Source organism: Otolemur garnettii, unplaced genomic scaffold, assembly GCF_000181295.1.
Source record: "Otolemur garnettii isolate 467f Iridium unplaced genomic scaffold, OtoGar3 scaffold00007, whole genome shotgun sequence".
Taxonomy (NCBI): domain Eukaryota; kingdom Metazoa; phylum Chordata; class Mammalia; order Primates; family Galagidae; genus Otolemur; species Otolemur garnettii.
The window spans coordinates 921,410-936,707 of NW_003852402.1; the positions used below are offsets into that span (position 1 = coordinate 921,410).

The window sequence follows — 15,298 nt, forward strand, 5'->3', positions numbered from 1 at the left end:
GGATTTGAACCCGCCACCTTGGGTGTATGTGGCTGGCGCCTTAGCCACTTGAGCCACAGGCGCCAAGCTGATTCGTTCCTTTTGTTTTCTTATTCTTAAAAATACTCTTTGCCTTTTTAGTCTGGAAGACAGGTGACAGTGAGTTTTTGCACCAGGGCCTGTGATATTGCATGGAACACTCCTCCGGGTTAGCCAGCTCCTCTATCTGCTGTAGTACCTCCTTAATCTCTGAGAGGGCAGCGCACTTTATATGTGGGATGTGGAGCTTTAGAACGGTTTGTCAAGTGAGTAAAGCCTCAGGACAAGGGAAGGATGAAATGGACATCTGCTCCTGACAGGGACTGTCTTGTCATTTGAAAATGGTTAACTTAATAATAAAGTTGTACGCATTTTACAAATTGAGTAGCTGACAAGACTTTCAGGACATTTTTATTAAAGAGTAAAAATTGCTGAGTGTTATAGTGGCTCACACCTGAAATCCTCATGTTTTGGGAGGCCAAGGCAGGAGGATTGCTTTTTTTTTTTTTTTTGAGACAGAGCCTCAAGCTGTAGCCCTGGGTAGACGTGCTGTGGCATCACAGCTCACAACAACCTCTAACTCCTGGGCTTAAGCGATTCTCTTGCCTCAGCCTCCCAAGTAGTTGGGACTACAGGTGCCTGCCACAATGCCTGGCTTTTTTTTTTTTTTGGTTGTATTTGTCATTGTTGTTTGGCAGGCCCGGCCTGGATTCGAACTTACCAGCTCTGGTGTATGTGGCTGGTGCCTTAGCCACTTGAGCTACAGGTGGATTGCTTGAACCCAGGAGTTTGTGCTGCAGTGAGCTGTAATGATATCTCTGTGCTCTGGCCAGGTGATGGATTGAGAAACTTTTATACCTCTGTCCTGGCCTTGCAGGCACCGTCACACCGGCCAAGGTCTCTTCTGAGGCATCCCAGGCACGCAGAGCAGGCACTCAAGCATGGGGAGACCCAGCCTGTGTAGCCAACTGTGTTACTACTGCTGTTCACTTGCACGTGACTGGCTTTGGCAGAGGCGGAGTTGACAGTTTATTTGAAGTTTTCTCTCCACATTATCGGCACCCACTGCTCCAATCAAGGTGGCTGGAGGATGGCTCTGTGTTTGTATCAGCAGTTGGTGGTGGTATAGATAGGCTTGTTTGCAGAGCTGCTGGTGGTGGAGACCTTGATTTTAACTTTGTATTTGGAAATAACTTCGAATTTTCCCAATGTTGCAAAAACAAGGACGGCACAGAACAGCCAGTTCTCTTTAGAGAGTCACCACTCATGCGCCCTGTAGTGCTGGTGGCCCTTGCCACACATGTCTGGGTGTGTCCCCAGTCACTGCACGTACTCGGCAGTGAGCAGGAGGGCCTGGGGCACCCTCTGCAGCCCCTTTTCCCTGCCTGGACCCAGGCACCCTTTGCTAGTGACTGCAGGTCTTCCTTAGTTCTTAGGTCTGGGTGTTCTGGAGGTTTTCATTGTCCTTTTGAAGGAGACAGCCCCTCCCCTTCCAGTATTTTGCTCTTCATCTGGGGCTCGTCTGACGTTTCCTCCTGGCTCACTGAGGCTATGCCAGCTCTAGAGTGAGTGCCATGTGTCCCCCGCTCCAGGACTCTGGGAGCGACAGCCACCTGCGTGGGTGCTGATCGTGTTGCAGGCATCTCCGTGGGATGAGTTCTGGTGGTCTGTGGGGAAAAGTTCAGGCCTGTGGTCCCTGCATTTCAGAGTTGGCCCAGCCTGAGTGTGGGCGATGGTTCCTGCTGTGGTTGGCTTCCCTGTAAGGTCTAAAAAAGCAGTGACCACCTCCAGCTTCTCTGCCCAGGGCCTGTCCCTTCTCTGTCCTTGTGTGGTCTGTCAGTGGCGTGAGGTGGAAAGGCTGATTTTCAGAGTTGTCACTGTGGCAAGGTGTGGGCAGGTAGGGAGGTTTGGGCTACCTAGGAGCCTTTGGGGAGGAGCTCTGGGCCAGCAGGCTAGTGGGCCTTCTGGTGATCTGGGCTCTGTGGCCCTGAGACCTCTGCTCCTGGTCAGCTGCCTATGGTGAATGGCCCAAGGTGGTCAACTGGTGGGGTGGCTGAACCTTCCCGCCACCTCATGGTATCATGGCTACTCTGGTGACATGCTGGACGTCACTGTGTTGACCAAGAGGTGACCATGTGGACTCATGCATGCTAGTGGTCCACATCCAGAGGCAGTTCCTGCTCTTCAGGCTTCGAGAGTAAAAAGTGACATTCTGTGGGAAAAAAGCAGTGGCACATGATCTGAGCTCCTATGAGGGTGAGTCCTGTCCGTGGTGAAGTCAAGCCTGGAAAAGGGGGAGGCAGCTTCTCAGACCCCCGACGGGCTGCTGGAGCACTACCGAGCTCCCTCCCAGGGCTGTAAGTGTGTGGGCGGAAACAAAGAGTCCTTAATGGTGTTTTTTAATGTCATTTTTTTCTATTTGTCGGGATTTTCATATAAGAAACTTTAAAATAAACTCAGAGTTATCAAATGTAGAAGTTTTTTAAAGGAATAATAATTAGAAACCATATCATGGGTAGGACTTTCCAGTTTCAGCAGCCCACCTTTGTCCTCAGCGGGGCTCTTAATAAATGTGGGGTGGGGTCATCTCATCACACCCTTGTAATTTTTCTGCATTTGTTAGCCTACGCTCACATGCACGCTTGCACACACGTGCTGCTCCCTCACATGCCGTTTCGCCATCTCAGACCCCAGCTGGTCCTGACAGTGGTGGGTCCAGTGTGAGCAGTGAGCCGGCATTCCTGGGGGCACGCGGGCTGTGTGAGTTCCCTCAGGTGGACACAGTTTGGACGGTGCAGGGTTGCAGGGCCTTGCCCAGCCTGGTGTGGGTCTGAGTGTGGCCTGTGGGGCTAGAGTGGCCCCTGCTGAGTGTCCTGCGCACTGTGCCACTCTCCTCTAGGGTTGCCTTTTCATTTCATTTTTGCTGAAGTCTTTAAAAATTCTTTGATCTGTAAGCCTTTAAAATAGGGTCCGCCTGTTCTTCAGCTGAGCGTCAGATGTCGTCTACTGCTGGTGGGTCCTCCCTTGCCTTCTACCTGTCATTTGAAGCAAGTCCTGGTCACATAATCCCATCTGTCAATGTGTCAGTGCTTGTTTCTAAGAGTCATAGAAACAACCATAAGTTTATAGTGCTTGACTCGCTGGCTTGCTGATTCCCCTGTACTAGTCAGGATTGCTGGTCAAGGACGCTGTATGCATCCTGGATCTGGTCTGGGCAGCTTGCCCCCTTCTGAGGCTACACAGCTTTGCTGTCTTTCTTGGAGTCCTGCATCGTCCTGGCTTCAGTTGTGGGTGGGACAGGTAGGTCTGTTTCATGAGCCCCCCAAGCATGATGACTGGTTTGTGCTGCTCTCAGGGCCAGTCCTGATCCTCAGGCTTCCTGGGTGAACGGCCCATCCCTGAACATCTGGCCACCCTGCCCTGGATAATGTGGTGGCTCCTCCCAGCCTTCGTCTGGGTGGGGCAGGCACCCTCCTTCTGGGCTGTCCTGACATGTGTGGGGTTTGAGGCTTCTCTGTACAGTGGGCAGTGGCTTTAATGTGCTATTTCATCTTGCTGGACTTTGGTTATGGTTGCTATTCCCTTAGTATTTCAGGATGCTCTACAGCAGGGGTCCTCAAACTTTTTAAACAGGGGGCCAGTTCATTGTCCCTCAGACTGTTGGGGGACTGGACTGCAGGCCCTGGGATGAGTTAGCTGCTAAGCAGGACAGGCAGTGGCGGCAAAAACACCTGGTGGGCCGGATAAATGTCCTAAGTGGACCGCAGTTTGAGGACGCCTGCTCTGCAGTATGGGTTCCACTTAAACCCTAATGTGAACACAACCTTGATGCTCACGTAGGATGGACCTTTTTTTAGAGACGGGGGTCTTTTTTTTTTTATTTGTGAGACAGAGTCTCTGTTGCCCTAGGGTTGAGTGCCGTGGCATTATTGCTCACGGCAGCCTCAAACTCTTGGGCTCAAGTGATTCTCATGCCTCAGCCTCTTGGGTAGCTGGGACTAGGTACCTGCCATAACACCCGGATAGTTTTAGAGACGGGGTTTCAATCTTACTCAGGCTGGTCTCGAGCTCCTGAGCTCCATCAGTCCACCTGCCTCAGCCTTCCAGAGTGCTGGGATTACAGGCGTGAGTGACTGTGCCCAGCTAGAGGCAGGGTCTGTGCTGTGTCACTGGGCTGGATCTCGCTGGGTTCCTGTAGGAGCCGCAGCAGGAGGCCTCTGTCTGTCCCCTGGCTTCCTGCACTGGTGATCAGCCGTGCCCTTGGGTCCAGTCAGTTGTGGTGTAAAACACTGAATGGAGAATCTCAGAAATAAAGGATTTGTAAATTTTAAATTGTGTGCTGTTCTGAGTGGTGAAATCCCAAGCCATCTTGCTCCACCTGGAGGTGGGTGGTCGCCCTGTCCAGGGGTGTGGACATTCCCTGCCTGTCAGTCACTTAGTTGCCAGTATTGAGAACCCAGTTAGCACTGGGTACTATTCAGGTTTTCAGGCCACCCACTGGGAGTTTTGGAAGGGACCTCCCCCCCTTGGATAGAACATTTTTCTGATCCCCAAGATAAACCACATACCCCCATAAACGTCCCGCTTGGGAGGCCACCCCCCACCTCCCGCCTTCTCACCCTCTGCCTCTGGCAGCTACTGATGTGATATCTGTCCCATGATGCCACCTGCACTGGGCACCCATGGGAACAGCATTGTACAGTCTTTGTATTTTTTTACTGACTCCTTTAATTTGGCATAATGTTTTCAAGATCTGTCCATGGTGTGGTTATTCCTTTGTGACTGAGTAATATTCCGCTATACGGATGCACCATGTTGTAGAACTGGACCAGGCGTCCTCAAACTATGGCCTGCAGGCCACATGTGGCCTGCCTAGGACATTTATCCGGCCCACCGGGTGTTTTTGCTGCCACTGCAGCCAACTCGTCCTGGGGCCCACAGTCCAGCCCTCCAACGGTCTGAGGGACAGTGAACTGGCCCCCTGTTTAAAAAGTTTGAGGACCTCTGAACTAGACAGTCGACTTACCTGTTGGTGGATGTTTGCTTTGATTCTCCTTTCTGGCTGTTGATGATGAGTGCTGCTTTGAACCCTTGTGTTCAGAGTTGTTTTCATTTCTCTCAGATACACTCCCAGAAGCTGCCAGGCTGTCTCCCACCCCCAGCGGTTGTCTGTCTGTCTGTCTGCAGCCCACCCCGTGCTGCAGAGGGACGCTCGTGGTTTGGATGTGTGGCTTCCTGGTAGCCGGAGATTTGAGTGTCTTCTCACGGCAACTTGGCCGGCCTCTGTGTGTGTTTTCTTTGGAGAAATATCTGTTTGGAACTTTTGTCACTTTCCCATTGGTCATCTAACTTCTTTTTTTTTTTTTTTTTGAGACAGAGCCTCAGGCTGTTGCCCTGGGTAGAGTCCCGTGACATCACAGCTCACAGCAACCTCCAACTCATGGGCTCAAGCGATTCTCCTGCCTCCGCCTCCCAAGTAGCTGGGACTACAGGTGCCTGCCGCAACGCCCAGCTATTTTCTGTTGCAGCCACCATTGTTGTTTGGTGGGCCCAGGCTGGATTTGAACCCACCAGCTCTGGTGTATGTGGCTGGCGCTTTAGCTGCTTGAGCCGCAGGCGCCGAGCCAGTCATCTGACTTCTTACTATTGTGAGTTCTGTCTGTGTTCTGGAGACTAGACTCCCAGTCAGACATGTGATTTGCAGATATTTCCACCCATTCTGCGGGTTGTCTTTTCATCTTATTTATGGTGTCCTTTGGAGCACAGACACCTTTCACTGTGATGGAGTCTGGCTCACCTGTTCCTCTGGTTGCCTGTGCTGTGGGGTCACGTTGGCTTTGCCCAACCTCCAGTCTTTTGACAGGAGTGTCAGGGCTCCTGCATATGGTGTGTCAAGGACTGGCAGCATTTGTACTCTTTGGGGCTCTCTAGGGTGCAGAGCTGCATCTGGCTGAGTCCACACCAGGAATGACCTTGGGAGGCCTGTTGCATCTTTGTGTCTGGTCATGTTCTTGTGATGTGACTGTGGGGCCACCTGGCAGTGGCCATGTGTGGCGCTCCAGGCCCCTGCCTGCAGCTCCACGGCCTCGACAGTGCTGAGTATCATCAGGCTTTTAAGTTTGCTCTTAATTGGCATTTTCTGGAACACGGGAAGGACACTGCTCTGCAGGCATTCACTGGCTGTTGGTGTCCATGTGGTTTCTGTCAGGTGGTTGTCCTGGCTCTGTGAGGCAGCCTGGCTGTGCTGTGGGTTCTGGTTGGGTTAGACTCCTGGCCCAGCCCCTTGTCTTGTCTGTGACTGCTCTGGGGCTCAGCATCCCTGTCTGTAAAGTGATACCTACTTCTGGGTGGGGGGTATGAGGCATAATTGAAGGAATCGTGCAGGAATCGGCACCGGCTCCTAGGACACTGGTGTTTATGGCACCTCCTTTTGTCTCACGAGAACTGTGTCTTTTAAAGACAGTTTAAAAATTCTATCATGGTTGGGCACAGTGACTCAGGCCTGTAATCCCAGCACTCTGGAAGGCTGCAGAGGGTAGACTGCTTTAGCTCAAGCGTTCGAGACCAGCCTGAGCAAGAGCGAGACCCCTGCCTCTACTAAAAATGGAAAAATGGTCTGGGCGTTGTAGCGGGCACCTATAGTCCCAGCTACTTGGGAGGCTGAGGCAAGAGGATTAATTGCTCAAGCCCAGAGTTTGAGGTTGCTGTGAGTTATGATGCCATGGCACCCTACCCAAGGTGACAGAGTCAGACTCTGTCTTAAAAACAAAAAAATGAATCTGATCGCTTTGCTAATGTTTTTAGTTAGTGCTTGTTGTATCTTGTTTAGTTTTTCTTTCTCTGAAGTCCTGATGATTTTCTGTTAAAGCTTTTTTTTTTTTTTTTGCAGTTTTTGGCTGAACCTGCCACCTCTGGTATACGGGGCTGGTGCCCTACTCCTTGAGCCACAGGTGCTGCCCTGTTAAAGCTTTTGTTCGGCCCTTTCCTGTGTTCTGACTCCTGTTTTCCTCTGCCTGTGCCACCGGCCTGTTCCTGGAGCCATGCCTGCCTCCCTGGGGAGTGGAACCTCTGGGCTGGGATCCCTCCTTGCTTTCTGAAGAGTCCTGGATGTTTCAGACCCAGCCCAGTAATCACTGTTGATGCAAATGGCTCATGGTCTAGGCTCTGACCCCCTTATAGGAGAGGTTCTCATGTAGGGAGAGAGGAGCCCTGGGGCACCCAGCTTGTCTTCTGCTAGAGCCTAGCCTCTGCCCCTCCACCCTTTGGTGGGGTGTTGGGAGGTGGCTTTGTGTGCAGGAGCTGGGTATCCTTGAGTACCCAGACCTGCTGCCCTGCCGTGGCAGGGTCCACCTTTGCGTGGAACTCTTGGTGCCTCCACTGCTAGTCTGACCCCGTGGGCCATTCTGCAAAGCCCCTGCAGGGTTCCCAGTGTGGAGTGGTCCTCAGTTCCTAGTCTGTTTGATGCCGCGCACGGCCCATGCTGTGTCTGTGTGGTTGGGGAGATATATTGGTGGCCCCAGGAGGGCTCTTCATGTCCCCGAGGGCAGAACTCAGCCAAGGGGCTGAATGACAGCTTGATTTGGGTCAAGTCTCAGGGACAAACTGGAATCCGCAGGGCTCACCTTCTTATTGACTGATTATTCTTAAAAACTTTTCATTCATATTCTTTTAAAAATTTGATCTTAAAATTCCTTTATTTCCATTGTGAAAGTTTGAAATTTGGTGCACGATGAGAAATGCATCTTTTTGTGTTTTGTAAAGAGTTGGTTTGTGATTGAATTTATGCCCTTGTTTCAGCAGGAAGGGTAACAGCAGTGACAGGAAAGGTTTCTGGTTAGCGTTGAAGTGTTTTAAAATTATCATCTTTTCCCCTCATGCCATTGTTTTTACTACTTTGCATTTTGCAGTCCTCGAAAGGGAGGGTTCTTGGGAGACCTTCAGGTGTCTGCTGTGGGTCTAGTGGGAGCAGTGGGCCTCTCTGTAAACCCCCCCCCGCTGCTGCAGCATCACTTGTCCTTTCACCTTTATTTAGTCCTGGAGGTGATGAGGAGGATGAGAGCCTGCAGCTCTGTCCCTCTTGAGGGTGGCCAGTGGTCTGAGATTTGGTCACACCTCCTCTGGCTCTGATTAGGGTGAAGGGCAGTGTGTGTAGGTAGAATAATACACGTAGAGCTAAAAAATATCTAAAGCTTTTGCTGAGCATGTGTTTTTTCTAGATATTTGATCTGATAAATGTTTTAGTGAATTAAAAGTGGACAAAATCTTCAAACAGTTGGAGATTGTGAACTTTGGTTTTGTTTTCAGCAGTATCAGGATGGTAAAAATTATGTGTCGTGGTTCAGGGAAAAAAATAAAGTGAATGCATGTGGTTTCATTAAAAGTGACATTTATTTCTAGTTACCTGATGAAAACATTTTAATACATTGCCTCAAATTGAAACTCAGATTTTTCTGTGTTTTAGGTTGAATCGGATTGCGAACCAGGTGGCCATCCCACGGAAGAAGCAGTTTGTGGAGCGTGCCCACAGCTATTGGCTGCTGAAGAGGCTGTCTCGGAATGGTGCTCCCCTGCTGCGGCGGCTGCAGTCCAGCCTGCAGTCCCAGAGGAGCACGCAGCAGGTGCGTGGGAGGCCCTTCCTGGTAAAGGGTGCCGAGGGCGGGTTAACGGGGCACTTGACCACAGGACCCAGGGCCCACTTCTGGAAACTCTGGTCTTGTCTGCCTCAGAGTCATGTAGGTGCTTGGGTGCCACCAGTATGTGTGTGCAGCCCGGGCCATGTCCTTCCCCACAGTGCTCAGCAACAGCTTTGGGCAGGGAGGGGCTGCCCAGGGATGCTGCTACCATTGTGCATTGTTGGGGGTGGGGGGCGGGGGGCTGGGGATGGGTGGGTCTGTGTTGTGTGCTGAGCGCCGGGGTTTTGGACAGGTGCAGGAGTATTTGCTTTCAGGGCCTTGTCTTGGCGGGTGGCTTAACCTTGAGGCAGAGGGGCAGGAGAGGCTGTGGGAGCTTGGTGGAATCTTCCATTTTCTTCTTTCTTTTTTTTTTTTTTAAAGACAGAGTTTCACTCTGTTGCTCAAGCAAGAGTCCTGTGGTATCAGCCTAGCTCATAGCAACATCAAAAGTGTTTGTAAAATAGGCTCCCAGCACTGTGCCTGGCCTCGGAATTTGGTTTATTTTTTATTTATTTTTTTAGAGATGGAGTCTTAGTTTGTTGCCCTCGGTAGAGTGCTGTGGTATCATAGCTCACAGCAACCTCTAGCTCTTGGGCTTATGCGATTCTCTTGCTTCAGCCTCCTAAGTAGCTGGGACTACAGGTGCCTACCACAATGCCCAGCTATTTTTTGTTGTAGTTTGGCCAGGGCTGGGTTTGAACCCATCACCCTCAGTATGTGGGGCCGGTGCCCTACTCACTGGGTCACAGGCATTGCCTGGAATTTGTTTTTTTAAATCCCAACTTTTTATGAATTTACTGGCTCTGTTTATGTCGTTGATACTACTGATAACCCAGCTTTTGTGCCTCAGAATTTTCAGTAACATCAAAATAAACTCAGCGATTTGTGCTTTGGTGGGTGCCCCAGCCGCCTGGTTGGGGATGGAGAAGGCTAATCTCAGAGGTGGGGTGCAGGGCTGGTTCTTCAGCCCTCAGCCTTTGGTCCTCCCTTTTGAACGTCATCTATGTCCTTCATTCTGAGCTGTGCAGAGCAGAGGGTCCTTGGGGTTGAAGGTGGTGACTCTGCTCTTAGACTCTCTAACATGCCTACATCATGGCTTGTGGTAGCTCCTGGGGCAGGTAGGTGGCTGGAGAGGGGCCGAGGAGGGGCCTTGCTGTCCCTAGGGGTTGGATCAGGCCCAGGCACTGTGGCAGAAACAGAGGCTGGGACTTTCAGCCAAGGGCTTGGGGGGCAGTGTGGGGCACCCAAGGGGGATAGAGCAGGGGTCTCGGCTGAGGCTTGAGGTTTGAGCTCAGCAGTGTGTGGCTTGAGGGCCAGGGTGGCAGGAAGGCCTGTAGTTTGATTCCCATAGCTCTGCCACCAAGCTGGCTTCATTGGGAAGGGCTCTGGTATCCTCTTAGGGCCCCACCATTGCTGGAAATGATCTCCCCAATGTGGGGAGGGTTTCACCGGTGGTCCTGGAGCCAGCACAGGGGTGGCTGCCCATGCTGGGGTGTCAAGGTGGACCCAGTGCCCTCCTCCAGCACTATGGCACTGGTAGACTCCGAGGTCTTATCTGTATAGGTATCTGAGGTCCTGACTGATAAAAGCTTTAAATTCATTTTCTTAGAGAGAAAATGATGAGGAGATGAAGGCCGCCAAAGAGAAGCTAAAGTATTGGCAGCGGCTCCGGCATGACCTGGAGCGGGCACGGCTGCTAATTGAGCTGCTACGCAAGCGGGAGAAGCTCAAGCGGGAGCAGGTGTGGCCTGCGGCGTGGGATGGGGTTGGGGTTAGCTGGCCTGGGGGTGGAGGTAGGAGTGTGTGGCTGAGACGCGTCCCTCGCAGCTCTGGCAGAGCTGGCAGCCCCCTCAGGCCCCTGCAGTCCTCCCCACTGTCCTCCCTGCTGTCCTCTCCTCACTGTGGTCTGCTCCCCTCTTGCATGTCCCATCTCTACTTTGGGCCCCACGTAGTTCTTTACTCAGGGTGGGCCAGGATTAGGTTGACTGTCTGTCCTGGATTGCAGGGGCCTTTGTGGAGGCCAGTATTGGCCTTGCCTTCAAAAAAACTCAGAGGAGCTCAGTGCCCGTAGCATAGTGGTTATGGTGCCAGCTGCCAGCCACATACACTGAGGCTGGTGGGTTCGAACCTGGCCCAGGTCTGCTAAACAACAATGACAATTGCAACAGAAAATAGCTGGGCATTGTGGCGGGTGCCTGTAGTCCCAGCTACTTAGGACGCTGAGGCAAGAGAATTGCTTAAGCCTAAGAGTTTGAGGTTGCTGTGAGCTGTGATGCTGCGGCACTCTACTGAGGGTGACAAAGTGAGACTCTGTCTCAAAAAAAGAAAAAAAGCTCAGAGGTGTGGGAGGCTGGGTGGCCTTGTGCGGCCGTGGTTGTGTGCTGAGACAGCACCACAGTGTTCTCACAGCTGGGCTTGGTGCTGTCCTCCCCAGGTGAAGGTGGAGCAAATCGCCATGGAGCTGCGGCTGACCCCGCTGACCGTCCTGCTGCGCTCGGTCCTCGACCAGTTGCAAGAGAAGGACCCCGCGAGGATATTTGCCCAGCCCGTGAGTCTGAAGGAGGTGGGTGCTCACGGCTGCGGGCTGTGCAATGGTGTGTGGCAGTGTGGGTTTGTGCTGCTGTTCGGTTAGCATACGTGTAGCTGAGTAGGGAACATGTATTCTTAATTCCTATTTTTATGTGAGGGGTTAACTTTTTGTTAACTTTTTGTTTGAGGGGTTGACTAATTGTACAAGTGATACATTTCATTGTAAACATTGGAAATATGATGTGTTAGGGGCTCCTCTCAGACTAGACCTCTGTGTGTCCAGTGCACCCACTAAGGTGTTCCAGTCAAGGGTGTGGGTCAGGAGGGTCCCTGCACGCCCTTGGTCCACTTCTTATTGGCCTTGCTGCTGCCCCTCGTTACCTGCAGGGATTCTGTACCAAGTGTGTGAGCGTGAGCATGCGTGGGTGTGACTCTCAAATAGGAGGGGGCGGTTGTTGGTTATATGGAGTAATAAATGTAGAGTGAACTAAGTATCCTTTTTTAGTTTGTAAATTATTATTTTTCCTCCCTAAAATTAGGTACCAGATTATCTGGATCACATTAAACATCCCATGGACTTTGCCACAATGAGGAAACGGTTAGAAGCTCAAGGGTATAAAAACCTCCATGAGTTTGAGGAGGATTTTGATCTCATTGTAGATAACTGCATGAAGTACAATGCCAGGGACACCGTGTTCTATAGAGCCGCAGTGAGGCTGCGTGATCAGGGAGGTGTTGTTCTGAGGCAGGCCCGGCGCCAGGCGGACAGCATCGGCTTAGAAGAGGCCTCGGGGATGCACCTTCCCGAGCGGCCTGTCGCGGCCCCTCGGCGGCCTTTCTCCTGGGAAGACGGTAAGAACTGGGCGCCGTTCCAGGAAGAGACAGGAGGATGCCCTTCCTAGCAGGCTGTGCCCTGCCGCGTGCTGTCAGCTCTGCCTCGGCACGGTCTGGGAGAAGTAGGACAGCAAACACTGCAGTTCTGAGTTGTCAAGTAGCATCACTAAAAAATTGAAGCAGGTGAAATTTACTTCAATAATGTATCTTACCTACCTCAGTTTATCCAAGGCACTGTGGTTTCAGCACAAACCTAGGGTGTGTTGTGTCACTGTTGTGCTCCCTACCCTCTGCCGGCTCTGCTCCCTGCAGACTTCCACATCTCAGGGCCCCATTTGAGACACGTGCAGCCAGTGGCTCTCTGTGGGGCCATGCAGGCCTTGATTGTACTGGCCAAGAAAGCCGTTTGGTTGGGGATTTGGCCTCAGAGTGGGCCTTGGTCTACTTGTAGCCAGTGGAGCTTGGATTGGCTTTGCCTGTGATCCTCCCCTCAGGGTTTGCACCAACTACCGAAGGGTCCTCAGAGTGGGACGCCACAGGCCTCCTGGGCTCCAGCCTGGGCCCAGGTGTCTCAGTTTCCGCGGCACACAGTGTGGCTTGGCTGTGCAGTGATCCTCACCAGGCCTTTAGAAACCCAGGCTGCTTGCTGCACCTTGCTTGTCAAGCCCATGGTAGCATTTCATTTGTCAATTGTGGGAACTGTCCAGAGGGGGCTGACAGAGCACCTCATGGTGTGCGTTTCCTGGATCGAAAGTTGTTTGTAGAAGTCCTAACAGGTCCGGTTCCCTCATCTGAAGGTCTCATGTCCTTGGTTTCTTGGACTTCTCCTATTGAGCAGCTGGCCGGTGCTTGGGACTGGTGATGTGTGTCCAGTCGGTCAGGAGTGTGGCTGAGCTGGTGGTCAGGCTGCTGGCTCTCCCTGCATGCACCTCAGGCAGCGCTCAGGCCTCTGCCCGGCACAGTGGGACTCTCCCTCCAGAGCTCAGGTACCCAGGGCACAGCAGGGCAGGTTGTATTTTTTTTTTTTAAAGAATGGGAATATATTTTTATTTTTCGTCTGATTTTAAGATGAATACTTGTTTTTGGAGAAATTTGGAAAATAAATGCAAGCCCAAAAGTCAGAGTTGATAGCGTTCACTGAGCCTAGGTAGAGCTGTGACCCCTATAGTGTATTGTTGTGTTGTTTTTTTTTTTTTTTGAGACAGAGTCTCAGTATGTTGCCCTTGGTAGAGTGCTGTGGCGTCACAGCTCACATCAACCTCAAACTCTTGGGCTTAAGTGATTTGCCTGCCTCACCCTCCCTAGTAGTTAGGACTACAGGTGCCCGCCACAAAGCCTGGATATTGGTTTTTTTGTTGCAGTCATTGTTGGTTAGCTGGCCTGGGCTGGGCTTGAATCTGACAACTTTAGTGTATGTGGCTGGTGCTGTCACCACTGTGCCACGGGTGCCAAGCAGTGTTTTCTTTTTTTTTTTTTTGAGACAGAGTTTTACTCTTGTTGCCCTGGGTAGAGTTCTGTGGTGTCATATCTCACAGCAACCTTGAACTCTTGGGCTCAAAAGAGCCTCAGTTTTGCACTTTTCCTCAAAAGATGTTTTAGTTTTGCACTTTTTTTTTGGAACAGAGTCTCATTTTGTTGCCCTCGGTGGAGTGCTATGGCATCACAGCTCACAGCAACCTCAAACTCTTGGCTTAAGCGATTCTCTTGCCTCAGTCTCCCAAGTAGCTGGGACTACAGGTGCCTGCCACAGCACCTGGCTAGTTTTTGCTTGTAGTTGTCATTGTTGTTTGGCAGGCCCGGGCTGGATTTGAACCTGCCAGGTCTGGTGTATGTGGCTGGTGCTCTGGTTGCTGAGCTGTAGGCGCCAAGCCAGTTTTGCATTTTTAATAGAGATGGGGTCTTGCTTTTGCTTAGGCTGGTCTTGAACTCATGAGCTTAAGCAGTCCACCTGTCTTGGCCTCCCAGAGTGCTAGGATTACAGGTATGAGCCAAGGTGCCCGGCTGTACCCCTGTATCTGTACTGTCCCGTAGCAGTCCAGAACATTCTGAGAACTGCTGCTTAGAGTGAGCTCAGCCTTCATGTGCTTGTGCCTTTGCCTAGAATGTTCTGCTCCAGCCTCTGCATGGTGAGCCTGGGCACCCCCTGCCCCACAGCAGTCCATCTGGCTTGGCCCTCTTGCTCACTGTTGGCTCTCAGAGGCCCACCCGGTGCTGTGGCTGAGCTCAGGTGGCTCCTGGTTGCCTCCCCTTAGAAGTGGGGAGACCAATCTTCATGGCATGCCCTGGGTGCTACCCTCCTCATCCCCTGGGCATCTGCCTTCCACTCCCGCCACACTGTCTTTTGGGGGGCCTCTGGGTAATGACACCTTTCAGATAACGGATGTCAAATAAACTTACACACCCAGGTTTTTTGCTAAGGAGAAGATGAAGGATAAGAAGTAACTGATGTGTTTCTTCTTCAGTGTTTAGGGGGTAAACAGATGAAGGCGGCTGTTGCCACTACTCTTTCCCGGGTGCCTGTGCCCCTCCCATCCCCAGGGCCTGAACCCATTGTGACAGCTTCTGATGGCATAGACGGTTTCTTGTGGCACTGACGTAGAGGCTTTTTTCTTTGGGGCTTCCAGTGATGTGAAGTTTGTTCATGTAAATGTGTTTGAGGTATTACCTATGTAGTTTAGCTGGACTCAGGGGCTCACACCTGTGGTCTCAGCACTGGGGGGCTGAGGCTCCAGCTTGGGGTGACAGAGCAGGACCCTGTCTCTGAAGTCAAAATGTTCACCTGTGAAGTCTGTGCAGAGTGGTGTTGTGAGGCAGGTCTCAGGGTCATGTTTTAAGTGTAGTGATTGATTTCTCTGTACTGGTGCCTCCTTGCTGTATAAGAAAGGTGTTTTTACAGGAAGGTGAATTTGTTAATTTCTGTATCCCTCTTTCTTTTGCTCTGGTTTTATATTCAGGTAGTTCTGAACAGTAGCTTTTTTTCTTGGCCATCTTCTAATTTAAAATAATTTATACTAATAAATTGTAGTGTTTTGTTAAAATTGCAGTTGCTAGGGACTTTAGTAAACATGCCTGAAATTTGGACTGACCTGTGGATTTTGCAGCCTGGTTTAATAAAGCCACACAGTGGCTTGGCGCCTATGGCTCAAGTGGCTAAGGCGCCAGCCACGTACACCCAAGGTGGCGGGTTCGAATCCAGCCCAGGCCCGCCAAACAACAATGATGGCTGCAACCAAAAAATAGCCGGG

General features: G+C 51.5%; 1 protein-coding gene across 6 annotated transcripts in view; it reads left to right on the forward strand.

Moving 5' to 3' along the window:
• The window catches only part of BRD1 (bromodomain containing 1), a 57,032-nt gene that overhangs the window by 21,735 nt on the left and 19,999 nt on the right, over nt 1–15,298 (forward strand). For all 6 annotated transcript variants that reach the window (XR_001160994.2, XM_003783100.3, XM_023509288.1 and 3 more), the window contains exons 3-6: nt 8,480–8,636; nt 10,300–10,431; nt 11,125–11,253; nt 11,759–12,071. Coding sequence is in view for 5 of the 6 variants with exons in the window: in XM_003783100.3 (XP_003783148.1) it covers nt 8,480–8,636; nt 10,300–10,431; nt 11,125–11,253; nt 11,759–12,071 (731 nt within the window). In the remaining variant the exon portion in view is untranslated. The remainder of the gene's footprint in view (nt 1–8,479; nt 8,637–10,299; nt 10,432–11,124; nt 11,254–11,758; nt 12,072–15,298) is intronic.